The sequence below is a fragment of the Carassius auratus genome, chromosome 7, assembly GCF_003368295.1.
Source record: "Carassius auratus strain Wakin chromosome 7, ASM336829v1, whole genome shotgun sequence".
Taxonomy (NCBI): domain Eukaryota; kingdom Metazoa; phylum Chordata; class Actinopteri; order Cypriniformes; family Cyprinidae; genus Carassius; species Carassius auratus.
This window is the reverse complement of record NC_039249.1, coordinates 27,005,775-27,028,948: the sequence shown is the minus strand read 5'-3', so window position 1 is coordinate 27,028,948 and position 23,174 is coordinate 27,005,775. Positions and strand designations below refer to the sequence as shown.

General features: G+C 42.8%; 1 protein-coding gene across 2 annotated transcripts in view; it reads left to right on the top strand.

The window, feature by feature from the left end:
* The window catches only part of LOC113106379 (adhesion G protein-coupled receptor L3-like), a 192,357-nt gene that overhangs the window by 155,283 nt on the left and 13,900 nt on the right, over positions 1-23,174 (top strand). Inside the window, exons 5-6 of one of the 2 annotated variants that reach the window (XM_026268244.1) lie at positions 3,269-3,283; positions 9,001-9,801. In XM_026268244.1, coding sequence (XP_026124029.1) covers positions 3,269-3,283; positions 9,001-9,801 — 816 coding nt within the window. The remainder of the gene's footprint in view (positions 1-3,268; positions 3,284-9,000; positions 9,802-23,174) is intronic. The other variant, XM_026268245.1, reaches the window with a different exon arrangement.

Here is a 23,174-nt window from a genome sequence, read left to right as displayed (position 1 = left end):
TTTTATTCTGATTGTGCTTCTAGTCCTATTACGATCGGATTAGATGGGTCCATGTAAATGCAGCTAATGATGCTACCCCCTCTCCCAATTTTCCAAATCCAAATTTTTGTTTATTTGTTTGTTTTCCTCAAAATTATGCATTTTTTTGTATATATTTACATGAAATGGGAACATATGTAAAATGTATAACATGTAACGTACTATATTCATTCATTCAATCATTCACATAGGTAATTCATGGAAAATGTGACATACTTGAGTGGAAGGTATCTGTTCTGAGGTATGAAGAGTATGAAGAGTTTAGATTTTCTGCTGTTTGTAAGCAGTCCTCATTTTAATGCAATAACTGTGTCTATGACAGTAACTTCAAAGGGTGAGCGATTTATTTAACTATTTAGCTCATTTAATATTCTAAACAACAAAAAAACATTTTTTGATTAATTATAACCTTTTATTAAAGAAATTGGTACTATGTAGCCAGGGCTGGCGCGTGCCTATAGGCAAACTAGGCAGCCGCCTAGGGCGGCAGCTCAGCCAGGGCGGCAACAAAGAGAGAAGGCGAGAGAGAGAGAGAGAGAGAGAGAGAGAGAGAGAGAGAGAGAGAGAGAGAGAGAGAGAGAATTATTAATGAATTTGTTTATTTCACATTAGGTTACAATTATCGCACTTTTTTAGTAGCTATAAATAAATAAAAAAACTTAACATTTCAAATAAAAATTCCCACCCGGCAGCGCCCTATTAGTAGGTCTATATGCATGCTAAATACTTTAATGTATATTCAAAAATGTCAGAACGAATAAAATTATCTGGTCATGAGTACAATCGCCTCCGTGGAAGAGCGCTTTTCACTGCTTAGAGACCATGGGCGCGTATTTGGATTTTTATATGACATTGCATCTCTCAAAGAAAAGGAGAATACAATAGTTCTTCAGGATTGCTTAGGACTGGAAAAGGCCCTGACTCATGGAGACTCACGGGATGTTGATGGGCATGAATTGTTTGAAGAGCTGACTGCTTTGGGCAGACGCCTGGTTGATGGATCTAAACCACTGGATGCGCTTAAATTCATCTGTGAAAAAGGGATGGAAAACAATTTTCCAAATGTTTTTTGTAGCATTAAGAGTGCTTCTCACTCTCCCAGTCACTGTGAGCTCTGGAGAACGCAGTTTCTCAAAGCTTAAACTGATAAAAAATGATCTCCGAAGTACAAGTTAAACTCGAGGACGCAATCAAAGCGTTTGCCGCTACGAAAGCCCGACTCGCACGCTTTTGAAATGTAACGGGTTGGTGTGTGAATGTGTGTATCAGTCAAGAAAAAAATCTAAACCTCCAGTTTTGTGAGCTAAAAAGTTGTGTTTAGTTTTATTCTGGACACTATCTATTAGCCTATAAAACAGAAATTATACGCAGCTGTTGCATTGTGTGCCTTTTTCACCTTTTTGCAGAATGAAAAAAAAAGTTTGAAAACATGCTTGCACGTTTTTATTTTAGTGTAATTTCATAGATTAAAAAAAAAAATGTTTACATGCATCTTAAGGATCCCTAATTGTGAATGTGAGGTGGGGTGGCACAATCGTGCTCTGCCTAGAGCATTTGAGCTTGCGCCGGCCCTGTATGTAGCTCATCAGAATCATGGGGTGTCAGGGTTGACAAGGGAGGAACTCAAGTGCAGACAGGATTCTCAACACAAAAGGGTTTATTTACAAAAAGGGAAAACAAAAACCCACGAGGGGGAAAACAAGGACTAGGGCAGATACAAAAAAATAACTAAACAGGACTGATTAGACAAGATAAACAAAGACTCAAAACTAGAGAACACTAACTACAAGTAAACACTCAAGGTTATACAGGACACAATATCTCAAAGGGGTTACCAGGGAATAATCACAGGTGAGGAACTCATAAGTTGAACAATCACAATGAACCGACGTAAGACAGAGCACACTAGGAAAGCTAAATAGGAGAACAATTAAGACACGACAGGTGGCACAGATAGCAATCACGACAGGACTAGGTTAACAAGGGGGGCGGGGCAAGGGAAGGAGACAACACAAGCACATGGCCCAAAGACAAGGCCATGTGCTTGTACACAAAACATGGGTCTGTCATGATCCTGCCTCAAGACTAGGGAAAAATCAACGACACGAGGGCAGAATCATGACATGGGGTCGATCAAAATAAAAAAAAAGTAGGCCTGTACGTTAAATAAAATGCAATTTGCTCTGGATAAAAGTAAAACATGTAGAGCCATTGAGCAGATCTGATAAGACCAAAATATATGAATGAATAAACAATAATAACCTTTTTTTTTTATGTAAGTGTGCATTAAATGATTTGAAGGTTCCTCAGCAAATAAATGTAAATCTGTCATTGCAGCTTTTTGAAGGTACATTTAATTTTAATAATTTATTAAATCAGATGCAGATAGAGAAGCACAGTAAATGACTGAATGAATGCATTTGTGAGAGCGTGACTGCGTGTGAATTAGTCGTGCCTGTCTCTCTACTAATAGTGAAGCTGTTAGTATGCTTAATAATATGCTGATATGCTGAATAAAGTGTGTGCATGTGGAAAAATAATTGTTAATTAAAACAATCATATAATATATAACTGTATATCCGTATAAGCTTTTAACAATTATTTTATTTTATTATTATTATTATTTATTTATTTATTTTTTTGTGCAAATGAAGACATCCCCAAAGTGAGTTTAAAAAGCTCTTCTACTAAGCAATTGTTTGTCCTCAAACTGTATGAATGTTATTCATAAACAGATTTGCTTGATAAATGATGTGGCATGTCATTATGTGTCTCGCTGTTTGATTTAATGTCTGTCATTGCTGAATTCCCTCTTATATCTCACAGCTGTCTTAATCATTTACTGCTTCAACTAGTTTTATTCTCTCTCACACACACACACACACACTATAATCTGAGATCTTATGTTTCTCCACAGGTCTCTGCTGGAAGTTTTGCTGCTACACAAACATGTTTTTATCTCTCGTACTAAGTCAAGTGCACAGTGTGTGAGTTTTGTCGTCTTAGAATCATTTTGTGAATCTGCTTGAGTTTGAGGAAATGCTATTGGGACGTCGATCAGAAAGGATGGTCAGAAATCACACAGTTTGCATTCGACTTTATTGTGAAACACGAGCAGATGCTTGTTGTTCCTCAGGTTGTTCTGGAGAAGAGGAAAATGTTGAATCTTTATTGCATTGCTCTGATTTTGTCTCTCTGTCTCTGTTTTTCTCCTCCATGCCTAAAATAGAGGTGGAACAGAAAGGTAAAGATGTGTTTTCTTCACCCTGTAAAGTGTCTCTTTGTCGGCTTTCTGCCAACATGTTTAACATTTTCTCAAGTAAACCATCATACATTTATTCATGCCTGAGAGGTTCATGTGACACTGACTTTGTGATGTCGAAACACACTGCTCTGTGTGTCTCTTAATATTATTTTGATCAGAGGAAATGTTATGTATGTGGTGGAGATGGTGTTGTGGTGGGCTCATGTTTTCTTGTGGTCTTCAGCTTAATTTCAGTTCATGAGTGTAATATTGCTCCTCTCATGTGCTGCTCAAAACACAGAAAAAAAAAAAAAAACTTTTATTCGATGAAGATGAGTATAAAATGCATGAATGAATGAATTTATTTATTTATTCATTCATGCATGCATTAGATTACCTTAAAAAAGAGGTAAAATAAAATTAAAACACAAATAAAAGCCATGCATATGCACACGCACACACACACACACACAAACACACCAACATAACATTTAATGTGATTGCAATGAATTTAATATTACAGTATATATCTATACACACATTTATCAGGGAGAAAAAAAAAGAAAACAAGAAAACCTTAATTAGGCAGACTGTCACGATCGTATAAAGAACAGGAAGAAAGTTGAAAGTTAACAATCTTTATTTGAGACGTAAGGTCAGGCTAGGTTGGTGGTGGGTGACGCAGGGACCTCGATGGCAGCATAGACTGGTGAGAAGGTGATTGAGTGCGCAGGTGGGTGATGATGAGGGATCCGTGAGATGATGGTATATCCACAACGACCGAACATGAACAAGACACAAGGAGTATGCTGAGCAGATGGGACACAGACAAGAATCACGGAGGACCTCAAACAATGATCTGACAAACAAGAGACGAAAGACAGGGCATTAAATAGGCTGGTGAAATGAGCTGCAGCTGCCAACACCCACATGAAACAATCAACATGACGTAACATGAGACGAGCAGGAAACCATTGACAGCAAATAGCATCAAACGTGAAAACATGCAAATGAGCTAATATTTGACAGTGACAGTAACTGCAAAAAAGCAAACAAACACTCTAATTCAAAAAACTTAATAGAAATTAGAAATAAACAACACTTTTTTAATATATATATATATATATATATATATATATATATATATATATATATATATATATATATATATATATATATATATATATATATATATATTTTTTTTTTTTTTTTTTTTTTTTAAACAAAAAATATTATTAAATGCAGTGAATGGACTTCTGGAGAAGGGATTTACAGAATCAATTGAAATGAACAGTCCAAATGAACTGATTCAATAAAGTGAATCAAACTGAGACTTTTGCATGACTTTACACATAAAGTTATCAAACATAATTGCATTAAAATTTATCATTGAAACAAACTGATATCATACATTGCTGATCATGTGGTAATATCACAGACAAAGATGCAAACACATTAATGTATTTTCAATAGATTTATTACTTTATAATTTTATTCAAATGCTGCAGAATTTGCATCACGCGTGCGTCAAGTCGGTGTGTTCAGGACTCTAAATATTATCTATCCTTTTTCATCTGCCAGCTAATTAGATCTTCCAGTATCAGTGTATTGGCTAAGTGCTCACAAAGCCCCGTTAGCACTTTAACAGTAATGATATTCATAATCTAATTCACATTTAAAACATCCAGTGAAGCCCAATCAATAACCCGGCCAATGAGCTGTCAGCATTTTAAATGACATCATTACAATGATAGTGCTGCTAACCTTCAGGGTGACACCATCAGACACACACACACAAACACACACACACACACACACACACGCACACACTTTTCAAGGCTGAATCTATCAGGTATGCTTGTTTTTTCTCGCTTTTGCTTCAGTAGTTAGATTTTGTATTGGAAACAAGTTTATTGTGCAAAACTGAACCAAAATGAAACGTATGATTATAACCATGAACTGCACGGATATGAAAATATTCTCAAAAACATTATTTTGGCAGCTTGGAAAGAAAAATCGACTAACAGCCTCTTGAATATTGATAGTTTCATGCTCTCAGCAGCCAGTAATTCATAAATAAAACACTTCAAAACACATTTATTTTCATAACACATCACGTCCATATTGGCATCTGTCTAATCTGACCATCTTCTATGAAGAAAAAAAAAAAAAAAAAAAACACTACATTTTAGTTTAGTTTATAGTCATAAGTTCACAAGGGTCAGGTCAGATTCATTTTTGTTTTTTTTAATAGATTTCTATTTGTTGATTGATTTATAGGAAATAAATACTTTTATTTGCATTAAAATAATTGTATTTTTTATTTTTTTTATTATATATATATATATATATATATATATATATATATATATATATATATATATATATATATATATATATATATGTATATATATATATATTACAATAGAACTACTATTTTCTATGATAATAATATGGTACAGATCTGAGATTAACAACACTAAGTATACAGGGAGTGTTTTCTCTGCCCTTTTAAATGTTGATCGGCCTGTTGATTTGCCTCATGGTTATGTGCGTGTTGCATGTTATTATTTTCCCCAGTGATCCGCTGTAGACTGTACGAGCAGCTGATCTGAGATCAGAGACGGTCACAGAGATGAGCATTAAAACACAGACTCCCTCTTCTTCCTCATCTCATCTCTTCCTGGTGTTTTCCTCTCGCCCCCTTCATCTGGACTGAATCATATTTAAAGCATAAATAATGAAACCCCTTATCATTTACCTGTCTTTCCTCTGTGGGGTAGATTTAGCAGAATTGGCTCCTTCTGTTTTTTTTTTTTTTTTTTTTTTTTTTTTTTTTTTATTCAAGTGTTGTCAAGCTCCGAAAACTACAAGAAAACCTCATCCATGACTTGTGTGCTGTATGACCAAGTGTCCTGAAGTCCAACGAAAGCTTTGCTCTGGGAACAGACTGAGATTTACACATCAGATCTGTTGTTTGAGGGGTTGAGGGAGAATTTGAGGTTCTGCCGACTTAAATTTGTCACCCTTAAAGAGATTTTATGACTCTAGAAGTTATTTTATGTTGTGTTTTTGTCATTTTCGAAGCTTGACAGACAGGTTCCTTGTGAACTGGGGTTGAATTTATTGTTCGTACTCCTTGTCAGGTTGAACATAAATCTATATAGAAATTATAATAGAAGAATAAAATTCTAGAAATGTCCTCTGAAAGTTAGTTTAAGCGCATGCAGACATGTTGCTGGAAAATAAGACAAAAATACTGATTACAAATATGATTTTGTTGCAGTTGCAGCACACATAATAGACTAATTAACCGACAGGTGCAAAGACTGCAAAAGAGCATTCTGTCAAACGCCTCCTTTAGGGCTCTACTGATCCAGAACAACTCTATAGCCTGAGTGAATGAAGACTGAGTTAGATTTTAGGTCCGTCCGGGGTCTTCTCTCAGTCATTAGAGACTCTGTGTGAAGACAAGATGTGTGTGTTGTAGCTGCGCTAGGCTCAGCATCATCACAGCTCTCTGATCTTGATTGCAGCGGGTGTTTGGGGCTTCGCTTTAAACACTGTATATTACTGTAATTGTCAGAGAGCTGTGTGTGTGTGAACAGCCCTCTTCATTAACCTTTCTAACTCGTGTAAGCGTTGAGCGTCATATCATTTTCTCTCTCAGAGATGCTCAGACTAACTAATGGAGCCGCTGGATTCAGACACAGAGCCAGAGGAAGCTTTGTTTCCCACAATACCAAGCAACGAAATGAGTTTCTTCAACTATGGCCACTTTTGACCCTGTGGACTTTTGGGAATTAAATTCCTTTAGAAGAAACTTTCCAAACACACTGGCTTATTTTTTTTTCTAATAAATCTGACATTTTTCCTCTGGACCATGATGAAGAAATGTAATTTCCTCAACCGCATCCATCATTAAATATGTTATATTATATACTTCTGAATATGTTACATTGTATACAGAACATCTGTACTGCTACTCTTGCATAATTTGCAAATAAAAAAGTAACTTATGATAAAGCTTTATTAGAAAATAAATGAATAATTACAATAAATTATTAATTATCTTACCACATCATTTTCACACAACACAATACATATTAAAATGGCTTTTTTCACTATTTATTGTCTACGTTGTACATTATACCATTTATTTTAAATATATTTTCACGCTTTCTATGCGTAATCTGGTAAAACCAAAAGTTAGAAATAAGATAAAGCTTTATTTTTTCAATTATTTTTAATAATCATTAATTATCTTCACACAAATAACTTCACACTGTTATATATTTTAAATATATTTACATTCTTCTTGCATTATTTGGAATAAAAAGTATCTTTAGATAAAGTTAATATATTGTTATAATAATAATGCATTAATAATCTTCACACAAACCATTTTTATGCCATAAATATTGAAATGGATCATTTGACCTTTTTTAGCATTCAAGTATTATTTATTCACATGTGTATTATATTTTTAAGATGGATTTTCATAGGTTAGCACTGAAAGTTAAGGGTAAAGCAATGAAATCTGCATAAAAGGCATTTGCAGTAAAAATGAAAGCTGAAAGTAAAACATTTTTTAAAAAGACCGTTTTAGAGTGCTTTTTATTGTTTTCATAAAATCAACCGCTGGAACATGAAAGAGGACGAAACGTCCAGATATGATAAAAGCTTCCAGCTGTTAATAACAGCAGCGTTTGGCTTTAATTTATGAGCGTTTCTGCAATCATAAACATCACAGATGTAGCGGAGATCACACTGTCTGTGCTATCAACAGATTTGACCCGTGCAGGAAATTAATTGGAATGAGTTTATATATTTCTAACCTAATCTGGGTAAGTGTATGGATCGCCACAGTCAGGCTTGGGCTTTAATCAATTTCTGGAGGCAAAAGCCTTGGAAAGAAACACAATCTTTCTGTTCTGATGCTGCGCCGCTGCTTAGAGCGAAGCTGAATTGAGCAAAATACGCTTATTATTAGTTTTGTGCGCACAGACGCAATAAATCATGTTGACATAAATTGACAATATCTTAGCATCGGGATGGAATCCGTTCGGATTGTAATAAATATAAGCTCATTATTATGTCTCGGCAGCAATCTGGCCCCTTTGACCAGCCGTCATTAATAAGCTCACTCTTATATATCAAAAATATAAATGGCAACTCCGGGTGGAAGTGAAATCTTTCTGCATGCGTCCGATCCGTCACATGCACACGGGTTCACTCATGATGGGGGATGAATTAAAAGTATTTAAAGTAATAAACTATTACTATTAAAATGATCAAATTCTAATCTAAATTAAAATGCTAAAAATTAAGATGTACTGTAAAAGGAAATATACTTTTAGTAATAGTTCTATATTTATAACTATTTTTATTTTTATCGAAGGACACAATTCTAGAACACGAAACATTTTGAAGTATTTTTACTGTTTAACTGTTGAATATATTTTCAAATTTAATTTATTCCTGTGATTTCAAAACTGGATTATTCCAGTCGCATAATTTCACAATATTACTGCTTTTGCTGTATTGCAAATCAAATAAATGCAGGCTTGGTGAGCAGAAGAGACGTCTTTCAGAAACATTGCTGCTCATAAACTTAAGTGTATCTTGTGTCCAGCAGTGAGCCGCTATCCCACTTATCAAATGAAAGTGTTTTCAAACCTACGCTCACTTGTCTTTCTCTCTTTGTTTGTCTGTAGTTTTCTTGTGCCCAGGGCTCCTGCGTGGCGTTTATCAGAGCGAGCATCTGTTCGAGTCGGACCACCAGTCGGGAGCTTGGTGCAAAGACCCCCTCCAGGCCTCGGATAAGATCTATTACATGCCCTGGACGCCATATCGCACAGACACCCTCACCGAATACTCCAGCAAAGAGGATTTCATCGCAGGAAGACCCACCACGACCTATAAGCTCCCCCATCGGGTGGACGGCACCGGGTTCGTCGTCTACGACGGGGCACTGTTCTTCAACAAGGAGAGGACCAGGAATATCGTCAAATTCGATTTGCGCACTCGCATCAAGAGTGGTGAGGCTATCATCGCTAGCGCAAACTACCACGACACTTCGCCGTATCGCTGGGGAGGCAAGTCTGATATCGATCTGGCAGTGGATGAGAACGGACTGTGGGTGATTTACGCCACGGAGCAAAACAACGGACGGATCGTAATCAGCCAGCTCAACCCGTATACGTTACGTGTGGAGGGAACTTGGGATACGGCCTACGACAAACGCTCCGCTTCCAACGCCTTCATGATCTGCGGGATCCTGTACGTGGTCAAGACTGTCTATGAAGACGACGATAGCGAAGCCACCGGGAATAAAATCGACTACATCTACAACACGGAGCTGAGCAAAGACGGCTATCTGGATATCCCCTTCCCCAACTCATACCAGTACATCGCTGCCGTGGATTACAATCCCAGAGACAATCTGCTCTATGTGTGGAATAACTATCACGTGGTCAAGTATACGCTGGATTTCGGAGTCCTGGACAACAGGCTAGGTAAGAGCTGGAGCGTTTTGAAAGCTATGATTGCTTTCTCAAAGTGAATTGAAAAAAAAAATGTTTCAAAAGGAAAATATTAAGTGGATGCAACTTTTTTCAGGGTTTAAGCCATTTGTTAGCTTGAGCGTATATTTGCGTATATTTGCTTGGTTGTAATATTTACATTTACATTTACATTTATTCATTTAGTAAACGCTTTTATCCAAAGCGACTTACAGATGAGGACAGTGGAAGCAATCAAAAACAACAAAAAGAGCAATGATATGTAAGTGCTATAACAAGTCTCAGTTAGGTTAACACAGTACACATAGCATGGGATTTTAAATAATATAATATAAAGAAAACAGATATAATAAAAAAAGAATAGAGCAAGCTAGTGTTAGAGGTCTTTACACATACACACACACATACAATTGCATAATTAATGAAAAGAAAATAGAATATAAAAAGATTAGAAAGGTAGTTCGATTTTTTAAAAGAATAGAATTAGAATAGTGAGTGCTAAAGTTAGAGGGTCAAATAAAGATGGAAGAGATGTTTTAAGCCGATTCTTGAAGATGGCTTAAAACACATCTTGGGGTTGGTCATTCCACAAGGAGGGAACATTTAATTTAAAAGTCCGTAAAAGTGCCTTTGTGCTTCTTTGGGATGGCACAATCAAGTGGCGTCCACTTGCAGAACGCAAGCTTCTAGAGGCACATAAGTCTGAAGTAATACATTTAGGTAAATGGGTGCAGAGCCAGTGGTAGTTTTGTAGGCAAACATCAATGCCTTGAATTTTATGCGAGCAGCTATCGGAAGCCAGTGCAAATTTATAAACAGAGGTGTGACACGTATTCTTTTTGGCTCATTAAAAATTTATCTTGCTGCCTCGATCTGAATTAATTGTAAAGGTTTGATAGAATTGGCTGAAAGACCTGCCAAGAGGGCATTGCAATAGTCCAGCCTGGACAGAACAAGAGCTTGAATAAGGAGTTGTGCTGCATGTTCTGAAAGAAAGGGCTTGATCTTCTTGATGTTGAATAAAGCAAATCTGCAGGATCGGACAGTTTTAGCAATGTGTTTTTTAAGGATTTATGGTTGATGTGCCTAACTTGATGGTGAAATTGTGATGAAACGATGGGTTTGCTGGAATCACAAACAGTTCTGTCTTGGCAAGATTGAGTTGAAGGTGATCGTCCATCATCCAGGAAGAAATGTCTGTTAGACAAGCTGAGATTTGAGTAGCTACCTTCGGATCATCAGGATTTTTATCCAAAGTCGCTTCGGATAAAAGCTTCTGCTAAATGATTAAATTTAAATGTAAATGTATATGTAGGATGGAATGAGAGGTAGAGTTGAGTGTCATCAGCATAGCAGTGGTATGAAAAGTCATGTTTCTGAATGACAGAACCTAATGATGCCATGTAGACAGAGAAGAGAAGTGGTCCAAGGACTGAGCCCTGAGGCACCTCAGTAGTTAGATGTTGTGACTTGGACACCTCACCTCTCCAAGATACTTTGAAGGACCTATCTGATAGGTAAGACTCAAACCATTGAAGTGTGGTTCCTGATATGCCTTTTGCCAGTAGGGTTGATAGGAGCATCTGGTGGTTAAACGTGTGAAAAGCAGCGGACAGATTAAGCAGGATAAGTACTGAAGATTTGGATTCCGCTCTTGCCAGTCTTAGAGCTTCAACAACTGAGAGCAAGGCCGTCTCAGTTGAATGTCCACTTCTGAAGCCAGATTGGTGGCTGTCAAGGAGGTTGTTGTGAGTTAGAATTGTAGAGACTTGTTTGAACACAGCTCGTTCAAGTGTTTTTGCAATGAAAGGAAGAAGGGAAACTGGTCTGTAGTTCTCTAAAAGAGATGGGTTGAGGTTGGGTTTCTTAAGTAGTGGAGTTATACGTGCCTGTCTAAATGATGAGCGAAAAACACCAGTGTGGAGGGATGTGTTGATGATGTGAGTGAGTGCAGGTACAACTGCAGGAGAAATGGCTTGAAGGAGATGAGATAGAATAGGATCAAGCGGGCAAGTTGTAGGGTAATTAGAAAGGATGAGTTTTGAGACTTCTGCCTCAGAGAGTGAAGATGAGTAAATCAAGTAAATGAGTGTAAGTTTGCTGGTGATATGAGCTTGACTGATTGTGGTGTGGAAAATTGTGCACTAATGTGTTTAATTTTATTAATGAATAACGTTGCAAAGTCGTCAGCTATTAGAGATGAGGCAGGAGGGGGAGGAGGAGGACAAAGAAGTGAGGAAAATGATTTAAAAAGCATGCTAGAGTTAGACGAATTGTTAATTTTGTTATGGTAGTATGTCCTTTAGCAGAGAAAGAAGATAGGAGTGACTGATACATATTAAGGTCAGTAGTATTTCTGGATTTGCGCCCCACCCTTTCAGCAGCTCTAAGCTTAGAACGGTGTTCGCGTAGAACATCAGATAACCAAGGGGCAGAAGGGGTGTTACGGGCTGGCCTGGAAGATAAGGGGCAAACAGTGTCTAAACAAGATGTGGAGCAGAAAGTATCAGTAGCACTGTTAGCATCCAAAGATGCAAACAGTTTAGGGGAAGGAAGTGAGGATGAAACCATTGCAGAAAGCCGAAAGGGTGAAAGTGTGCGTAGGTTACGTCGAAAGATGACATGTGGAGAGGTAAGTGAAGTGTCAGGGATCATGTTGAGGTTAAGAGTGAGGAGGAAGTGATCCGACGTGTGCAGTGGAGTAACCAGAACATGATCAGTAGAGCAGTGTCATGTATAAATAAGGTCCAGTTGGTTGCCTGATTTGTGAGTAGCAGTAGTTGACACTCGGTTAAGATCATGAGAAGCAAGCAGAGTGTGGAAATCGGCAAACAGAGGTTTATTTAGATGGATGTTGAAATCTCCAAGCATAACTAGGGGAGTACCATCCTCAGAAAAGGTTGAGAGCAACACATCTAATTCATCCAAAAAGTTACCCAGTGGTCCTGGGGGTCGATAGACAGCTACAAAATGTATTTTAAAAGGGTAGGTAACAGTAACTGAATGAGATTCAAAGGAGCTGTTGATACCCAAAGAATAATATAAAATATATATATATATATATATATATATATATATATATATATATATATATATATATATATATATATATATATATATATATATATATATATATAATACAAGCAAGCAAATATACGCTAAATATATTTCTAAATATATATATTTTTAATGTTTTACTTTATTTGTAACATTTTTGCTACTTAATTTATTTTGTTGATTTATAAATTAATTCATTGTTTAGTTTTACTGTATTTCAAAACCAATTTCACTATTATAGTTTTTATAGTTTCTATTTTTTACTTTCTTTTAATAAAAATGATCTAATTATAATCACCATGAACAGAAATGAAAGAGGGGAAAATACATATAGGGGTGGAAATTTATATATGCACTTTTATGTTTCAATGGAATGTCACAGTGCAAAAAAAATATCATTTGACAAACCTTTCAGTCTTACAAATAAGCTTTATTTCTGTTATGCAACATATGGTCTTGTATTTCTTATGACGTTAGGGTGAATATGACATATTTCGATGAGATTCACAGCCTCCTCCTTAAAAGCACAGCTACTAATAACATTTCGGTGAATGTTGGGAATGTTGTGGTTGTGAAAATGGAAGCTTTGCCTTTGATTTAGTGAAATGAGTTGTTTGGTGTCTGCAGGCGGCACACAGATCGAGTGAGCTTCAGTGCTGTTTGCGTGAGTTAGCGGTCGAGCAGAATGTCTGGAATATTCTCTTTAATTGGAAAGCATCGAGTGAAGTTGGTGGAGGGGAAGAAGTTCATGGCTCCTTACTGAAAGTCAAAATGTCGTCTGTGCATTTGCCTTTTAAATAAAGAAAGCTCTTGTGGGTAACACTGTGAGAAAAATACTGTTACTGTTGCACAGTAATATACAAGAGGCATATTGGGGGTCAATGCTAAGAGAAAATAAAAGTGAAATCATTTGCAAAAAATGTAAATGCTTTCCACCATTTTTTTTTTCATGGTCATGCTCAATGTCAGCCAAATTATTGTAATTGCCACCACATTGTTAGATATAAAAAAATAAAATAAAAAAATCTAGTTTTCTACGGCAAATCGTCTCGGTTACGTACATAACCCTCGTTCCCTGATGGAGGGAACGGAGACGTTATGTCGACCGACAAATGGGGTCTCACTTGGGAGGCCAATCATCTCTGATTTTAAGAGAAAACGCCAATGAAATTGGCAAGTGGATTAACACACCTGAGCCACTCCCCGTGCCAGCGGGTATAAATAGGGCGACAGGTGCATCCACTCATTAGGTTTTACGCTGAGGAGCCGAGAACGTGTCCCGGCAACAGCGAATGGTTCAAGGTTGTGGCATGGGGACATAACGTCTCCGTTCCCTCCATCAGGGAACGAGGGTTACGTACGTAACCGAGACGTTCCCTATCTGTCGGTCACTACGAGTTATGTCGACCGACAAATGGGGTCCTATGGAAAACGCCATAACCTGAACCTCGTCACAACCCTGAGGCGCTGCAATTGTTGACAAGCCTTGGCGTGCCACAAAAGCTACGCTTAAGGTCGTAACCTTCCCAAAGCCCCAGCGCAAATTCACTGACCTTGGTACCGAAGGGGCCAAAGGGTGAGTACATCGCTGCTGGAGAAGGCCATGCTGCTGTTCCGCCCACATAAAGTAAATGGAAGGGATTTCAACCTTCAGTGAAAGACTGCTTCAAATCTTCCCTATTTGTTCTTTCAGCTGGCAAGACAATGGGGAAGCGAGCCTTTAGGAAAGGTCGCTACGGAGACCACATCCTACCCGTAGGGAGGTGACCTGTGGATATACCGATATGGACTGACCCAGGGGGCAGTACTACATATGGAAAGGGTCTCTGAGGCAGGTTCTACCTAGGAGTAGGGATGGAACGGCTGCCAGAAGAGACCGACAGAGCGATCTGTCAAGGGAAGACACGGGTTTGCCAAGAGGGAAACCTTACCGTGGAAGAATACACATATGGGATTACCCGCAGGGAACCCAGCCATATGGACACCTAGCCCAGTACAGGGGCTGACCGGCTCCGGGCATGCTAACGCCAGTACTGGGCCTGGCGACAGACTGCTCCGCCAAGTCTGACGCCGAGGGTGCTGGAGGATGCTCGACCAGGGTACGCCAACCGGGGAACTCTACTGGGAGAAGAAGGCGCTCACATCCCCGTGTTAGGGGGAATGGCGCAGCAAGCGAGACACCCAGCCAGCCCTTCCCGCCAATTACCTGTTACCCAACACACGGGAGGAAACTGGCTCTACACGGAGGTTGTAAAACCTCGCAAAGGTGTTAGGTGTCGCCCAGCCCGCAGCTCGACAAAAGTCTGCCAGAGAGGCGCCGTGCGCCAACGCATAGGAGGAGGCCACACTCCGTGTGGAGTGGGCCCTCACCCCCAGGGGGCACGGCTCGCCTTGGGAATGGTAAGCCAAGGCGATGGCGTCCACTATCCAGTGGGCCAACCTCTGCTTAGGCCTCCCTTCACCCAAAGCAGACCAGGAGCTGCTCAGAGCTTCTGAAGCTCTGGGTGCGGTCCACGTATATGCGAAGCGCTCTTACGGGACACAGCAACGACAAGGCTGGATCTGCCTCCTCCAGGGGCAGCGCTTGCAGGTTCACCACCTGGTCTCGGAAGGGAGTGGTGGGAACCTTGGGCACGTATCCAGGCCGGGGTCTCAGGACAACGTGAGAGTAGGCCGGCCCGAACACAAGGCACTCTTCACTTACCGAAAATGCTTGGAGGTCCCCGACCCTCTTGATGGAAGTGAGCGCGATCAGGAGCGCTGTCTTGAGAGACAGGAACTTCAGCTCAACCGAATCCAGCGGCTCAAAGGGACCCCTCTGAAGTCCCGCCAGGACAATAGAGAGGTCCCAGGAGGGAATCAGGGGTGTCCTAGGAGGATGTAACCTTCTGGCACCCCTCAGGAACCTAACGATCAGGTCATGCCTCCTCAGGGACCGGCCGTCCACTGCATCGTGATGTGCTGCAATGGCAGCCACATACACCTTCAGGGTGGAGGGTGACAGCCCACGCTCCAGCCTACCTTGCAGGAAAGAAAGCACGACTCTGACCGGGCATCTCCGGGGGTCTTCTCGGTGAGAAGAACACCAATTCGTGAACAGACTCCACTTCAGAGCATAGGCCTGCCTCGTAGAAGGGGCTCTAGCCTGAGTGATAGTGTCTACCACCGCTGGGGGCAGATCACTTAGGTCTGCCGCGTCCCGTCTAGAAGCCACACGTGGAGGTTCCAGAGATCTGGACGCGGGTGCCAAATGGTGCCAAGCCCCTGAGAGAGAAGGTCTCTCCTCAGGGGGATGCACCAGGGAGGGGCTGTCACGAGGAGCATGAGTTCCGAAAACCAGGTCCGGGTGGGCCAGTAAGGCGCAACCAACAGGACCTGTTCCTCGTCCTCCCTGACCTTGCACAGTGTCTGTGCGAGCAGGCTCACTGGGGGAAACGCATACTTGCGTAAAGCCCGAGGCCAGCTGTGTGCCAGTGCATCTGTGCCCAGGGGGGCCTGGGACAGGGAATAGTACAGCTGGCAGTGGGAGGACTCGTGGGAAGCAAACAGGTCTACCTGGGCTTCCCCGAATCGACTCCAGATCAGCTGGACCGTCTGGGGATGGAGTCGCCATTCCCCGGGGAAAGTGAGCTGTCGTGAGAGCGCGTCGGCTGCACGATTGAGCTCCCCCGGGATGTGGACAGCGCGCAGCGACTTGAGCCACATCTGACTCCAGAGGAGGAGATGACGGGCGAGTTGAGACATGCGACGTGATCGTAACCCGCCTTGTCGGTTGATGTACGAAACAGCCGCAGTGTTGTCCGTGCGGACCAACACGTGCTTGTCCAGCACTAGCGGACGAAACCGTCGCAAAGCTAGATGCACTGCCAGCAACTCCAGGCAGTTGATGTGCCAAAGCAGTCGAGGTCCTGTCCAGGACCCTGAGGCTGCCTGCCCGTTGCATGTCGCGCCCCAGCCCGAGTTGGAGGCATCTGTTGTGACAACAACGTGCCGGGACACTTGTTCTAAGGGCACGCCGGCCCGTAGAAAGGCAAGGTCCGACCAAGGACTGAATAGGCGGCGACACATCAGTGTGATGGTGACACGATGTGTACCGCGGCGCCATGCCCATCTCGGGACTCGGGAGTGTAACCAGTGCTGAAGTGGTCTCATATGAAGCAACCCGAGCGGCGTGACTGCGGCTGCGGATGCCATATGCCCCAGGAGCCTCTGAAAGTGTTTCAGCGGTACCACTGTCCTGCCTCTGAAGGAACTCAGGCAGTTCAGCACTGAGTGGGCACGCTCGCTGGTGAGGCGTGCCATCATACTCACCGAGTCTAACTCCATACCGAGATAAGAGATTCTCTGCACAGGGGAGAGCTTGCTCTTCTCTCGGTTGACCTGAAGCCCCAACTGACTGAGGTGCCGAAGCACAAAGTCCCTGTGATCGCACAACTCTTCTCGGGACCGGGCCATAATGAGCCAGTCGTCGAGATAGTTGAGGATCCTGATGCCCACTTCCCAAAGTGGGGCAAGGGCGCCCTCCGCGACCTTCGTGAAGACACGGGGGGACAGGGAGAGCCCGAAGGGGAGGACCTTGTACTGCCATGCCTGACCCTCGAAAGCAAAGCGCAGGAACGGTCTGTGACGAGGGAGGATAGAGACATGAAAGTACGCGTCTTTCAGGTCGATCGCTGCAAACAAGTCCTGGGGCTGGACGCATTTGATAATGCGTTTCTGCGTCAACATCCTGAACGGGAGCTTGTGTAGGGCCCGATTCAAGACTCGCAGATCCAGGATAGGTCGAAGGCCACCGCTCTTCTTGGGCACGATGAAGTAAGGGCTGTAAAACCCCGTCCTCATCTCGGCTGGAGGGACCGGCTCGATTGCATCCTTCGCCAGAAGGACAGCAATCTCCTCGCGCAAGACAGGGGCGTCCTGGACTGCCACCGAAGTCTCGAGCACGCCATTGAACTTGGGGGGTCGCCGGGCGAATTGAATCGCATAGCCGAGTCGAACCGTCCGGATGAGCCAGCGTGACGGGTTGGGCAGCGCAACCACACTCCTCGTGTTCCCGGAGGAACTGGCCAGAGACGCGTGGAGAGGCGTTGCGTCTCCGAACCGCGACCTCTTGGCCGCTGGCGAAAGGGGGCGTCGTGGGTGAGAGTGAGGAAGCTGTGCGTCGCTCATTGTCAAGCCACGAGCCTTGCAACCGTCCGGCCAGTGACGGAACAGAACAAAACAGAAACTGAAGATTCTCCGCCCGGCCCTCCTCCGGGGGAAGGAGTGGCGCTGTCTTCGCCATCTCCTGAAGAGCAGTTCTCCGCATCTCTGAGTTGCCCGTGTCAGGGCCGCTTGGTCGACTTCTTGGAGGACTTCGCAGCCGGGAGTGACACGGGGGGCGCCGCTCTCCTGCGCGGGGCTCGACGCGCCGGCCTCGAAGAACTCTCAGCACGGGGCGGAGCTGGCGTAGAGGACGCAGGGGGGCGCCCACGGCGACGAGCAGGCTGAGGCGCTACCCGCGACGGAACGGTGGCAGCCGGAGAGACACGTCGGGGCAGTATGTGCTGGATGGCCTCAGTCTGCTTCTGTACCGCCGAGAACTGCTGGGCAAAGTCCTCGACAGTGTCGCCGAACAGGCCTGCCTGGGAGATGGGGGCGTCGAGAAAGCGCGCTTCGTCCATGTCCCTCATCTCAGCCAGGTTCAGCCAGAGATGCCGCTCCTGGACCACCAGCGTGGACATCGCCTTCCCGAGGGACCGCGCCGTGACCTTCGTTGCCCGTAAGGCGAAGTCAGTCGCCATGCGCAGCTCCTGCATCAACCCTGGGTCGGTACCACCCTCGTGCATGGCTTTGAGTGCCTTGGCTTGGTGTACCTGCAGGATAGCCATGGCATGCAGGGCAGAGGCAGCTTGGCCCGCAGCACTGTAGGCCTTGGCAGCGAGTGCGGCCGTCAGCTTACAGGCCTTGGACGGGAGGCGCGGACGATTCCTCCAAGTGGCGGCGTTTTGTGGGCACAAGTGCACCGCAACCGCCCTCTCCACCTGGGGAACCTCTACGTACCCCCTGGCTGCCCCGCCATCGAGGGTGGTGAGGATGGAAGAGGGAGAAGAGCGGCTTCTGGCCGTGAAAGGGGCCGTCCACGACTTCGTCACCTCTTCATGCACCTCCGGGAAGAAAGGCACCGGAGCAGAACGAGGTTGTGAGCCGCGTCCCGCGCCGAGAAACCAATCATTCAGCCGTGAGGGCTCGGGACTGGGCGGTGTAGTCACCTCCAGTCCGATACTCACGGCTGCCCGGGCAAGCATGGCCGACAACTCCAAGTCCGATTCGGCAGCAGCGACAACACCCGAGGGGCAGCCCCGCCGAACCTTCATCCTCAGAGGTCGATAACCCATCCCCCGATGCAGCAATCGACATCTGGTCTTCGGGCGGCGCACCGAAAGACAAGCTGGGACCGCTGTGAGACGGCCCAGCAGAATCAATCGGCAGCTGCACGGGACAGTCGCTGCGTGAGGAGTGAGAGGTCCGTGGGGCGTGGCCCGGCGGAGAAGCTCTCACTGTGATCCTCAGATCTCCCAGAGCGCCAGCCGGCGGCCCTCTGCTCGAGCCAGAGAGACCGGGACGGGTGGCGACAGAGGGGTCTGCTGCACTCCCCTTGAGGAGTGAGAGACGCGATCGCAGCGCTGCCATGTTCATACGCCCACAGTAGACGCATGAATCATCCACGAGCGCAGCCTCAGCGTGTTGGACGCCCAGACACTGCAGACAACGCTCGTGACCGTCAACTGAAGACAGGAAACGACCGCATCCAGAAGGACACGGACGAAACGGCATCTTGAAAAAGACGCGAATCGTCCGTGATTTGCTCTTTTAGAACTGTCTCTTTTAGCCGAAGCGCCCAGGGGAATCGCCGTCTCGCAGGGACACCGCTGTAACGCGCCGTCACACCGACCAGGAACAGTTCAACAAAAACAAAGATGAATGGCTTTGTAGTGATCTTCTTCATCGACTACTCGGCTCCGAAGCAAAAATCTAATGAGTGGATGCACCTGTCGCCCTATTTATACCCGCTGGCACGGGGAGTGGCTCAGGTGTGTTAATCAACTTGCCAATTTCATTGGCGTTTTCTCTTAAAATCAGAGATGATTGGCCTCCCAAGTGAGACCCCATTTGTCGGTCGACATAACTCGTAGTGACCGACAGATAGGGAACTATTATTATATACTATTATAACTATAAAAAAACATTGAACATATTAAATAGAGAAAAGTAATATAAGTATTACGATATATTATATTTTTACGATATATTATATTTTTATTAATTGCACAAACATGACAAGTAATGTTTTGAAAAATGTAAACTAGTTTTAATCAAATTCACTTAGTGTTTACAAAAAAAAAGTTAAAACAAAAATCTACCCCCCACCCCACCAAACAAAATGTTGTTGTTTTTTTTCATAACACAAAAAAAATATTCAAAATATAAAAGATATATATGTATCAAAATATATCGCTCAATGTCTCCTAAAGCCGTTCAAACTCTAATTGTGAGAAGTGATATTTGATATGTCTTAGCAAGCTCTGACAAGAAGAGTGTTTTATTAATGAAAGCTATGTTTTCATTGACAGACAGATCTGTGTTCAAAGTCACAACGATGTCTCCCTGATGACAGCAGTGGTTTGGACGGCATGCTTTTCATGTCATTTTTCTGCTGAACTCGATCTTTTAGAGAAGTTTTGGGCACAGTGTAATGGAAGTGTTTTTGACAGCTGTGTCCACTTCACATTTACACTCTCAGGCTGTCATGATCCAGCAGCACACTAACTGCTGCTCTTCACCACTGCTTTCTGACACAAATGCTTTTTCTTTCATATTATGCGGCATGTACACTGCAAAGTGTTCAGCATCCAAATATGCTAGTAGCACAATTTAAATGTATTAGTGTTGCCATTAGTGTGAACTGTTGTCTTCTACAGTCAGTTTTCCGTGGAGCAATAGTTTGAGAAGAAACTCGCTGAGCAAATTAGTTACACTGTTTATAACTTTACCTGAATAACAAATCCAGTTTAATGTCACAGACATGCTCGCAGTGCATTTTCATCCTTGTATAAAGGATGTTTCTGTTGTGTGTTTCTGTCTGGCAGAGTGGACATGAGGTGAAGTCGCCTTTATTAAGTGATTTGAGATGCTCTCCCATGCTTTTATAGAGTCAGGAAATGACCCACTCAAAGCATTCTCAAATCACACATGCAGTGTGAGAGAGAGAGAGAGTGAGAGAGTGTGTGTGTATGTGTGTGTGTGTGTGTGAGCTCTCTCTCTCTCTCTCTCTCTCTCTCTCTCTCTCTCAACGCACAACACCTGCAGCATGTTTCTTCTGGAATTAACCTTCATCTGAAGGTGACTCTTTGATGGGGTTCTGTTCATCATGTTCTATTGCTGTTTCAAGACCTAGTGAGCATACATTCTGCACTATACACACCTAAAAAACACCCATGACATTTTAGGATTTTTTTTTTTCTTTTTTTTTTCTGATTCTATAAGGTTTTAGCCTTGGTGACATCATCAAGCAAAATGACACGCAGCAGTGTTGTTGTTCTGAATATCAGCACGGCTATAAATACCTGTGACTGAATCACAGCCATGCCGATATTCAGAACAACTCACTTGCTAGTGTGACATTGCTATACAACAACAATTAATAAGAAAGTCAAATTGAGTAACTTACAATTTAGACCTAAAGGTGCTGCAGTTAAAATGCAGCTATGTGGTATGTACTGAAACTGTATATATTTGCTTAGCGGTTTTGGAAAATGACTAAGTTCCACTTTATGTCGTTTCTTTTTTTTTATTTTATTTTTTAAGGTGTACATGTGGAAAGTGCAGTTTGATGACAACATCGGGGGGGGGGGGGGGGGGGGGGGGGATGGGTAATCTGTGCTGGGTTGTCTTGCCCTGGCAACCAAAAACACACTTCTTTTGTGACAATTCGGTCTCTCGCTCTGATCAGTGAATGTCTGTGCTCAGCCTCTCAGTGCTCTGCTATACGGGAGCGCGCGCTCTTCTGGCAGAAGTGCCCTTAGGACCCATATAAGGAAATTCCGCTCCATCTAACGTCACACAGACCCATTCTCGAAAAAAAAAAAAACTTTCCAAAACTTGTGACAAACCAGAAGAGATATTTTTGGACCAAAAATATTACTTCAAACGTACAACTTAATTTTTGAAACTTTGTCCATGTTTAGCATGGGAATCCAACTGTAAAAAAACTCAGTATGCATGAAATTTCACTCAGTAAGCATTTCACTCCCCCTTTAACTTAAATTGCAAAACATGATCTCTGATTATCTTATGTAAATGCAAAGTAATTATTTTACAGTTTTCACAGAAATAAAAAAAATATATATATATAATGAGAGTTTTCGGTCATTGGCATTTCTGCGTATCTTCAGAGAGAGAGAGACTGAAATATTTCCACTACTAATGCACAGTCTGACTAGGACAAACAAACAGTGAATATTCCCAGTGCATGCAGACAAACACGAGGCATGAGCAGCCTTCAGAGTCAGAAAATAGCAAATGAGACACGGTCAGAAATTGGGAGCAGGACTCAGAAAACAGGGCTTTAATACAAATACGCACACAGTGAATGGTGACTGTTGAAAGCAAAAGCCGGATGCCGGACATATTTGGGTGATTTCGAAATATTTATGGGTCGAAAAAGTGGACATGTCCACGTCCGGGGGAATGAGGACATATAGTTTGGTCACCCTAGATCTAGTAGTCTTCACAGTCAGCAATGCCCATCACAAGATCGCAAGCACATCATGTGTGCCATTTAGCACAAGGCCTCAAAATACATGTTTTATGCAATATTACAAGCCACTGGCAAAAAAAGAATCAAACGAGGAAGATTACTGAGAAAAATTTATACATTTTGGTAATTAAAATTTGTGGGATTTACTGTTTAATAAAAAAAAATACATCACAATGCAAATAAATAAAGAATGATCCCAAAATAGACTTCTGTTGATTTTGGGGTGAAATATAGATTGGATAGGATCTCGACTCACCTGTTTATCTCATACAGCACTGTACGTTTATTTTTAGGCCCTCTATATGTTTTAGGTCTCAGGTCCCAGCGTTTGGCTGGAGGCTGGTTTTATCACTGCACACAGCTCCATTACTCACTGCGGAAAATCTCCTGGCTCGAGGGCACAAGTGTGTCGCACTTTATCACCCCCTCCCCGCATACCTCTCCAGCTTTAGTTCCTCTATAGAGGCAGTCAAGAGAAAGATACGCACTGTGCTTACAACATCTGTCCCCA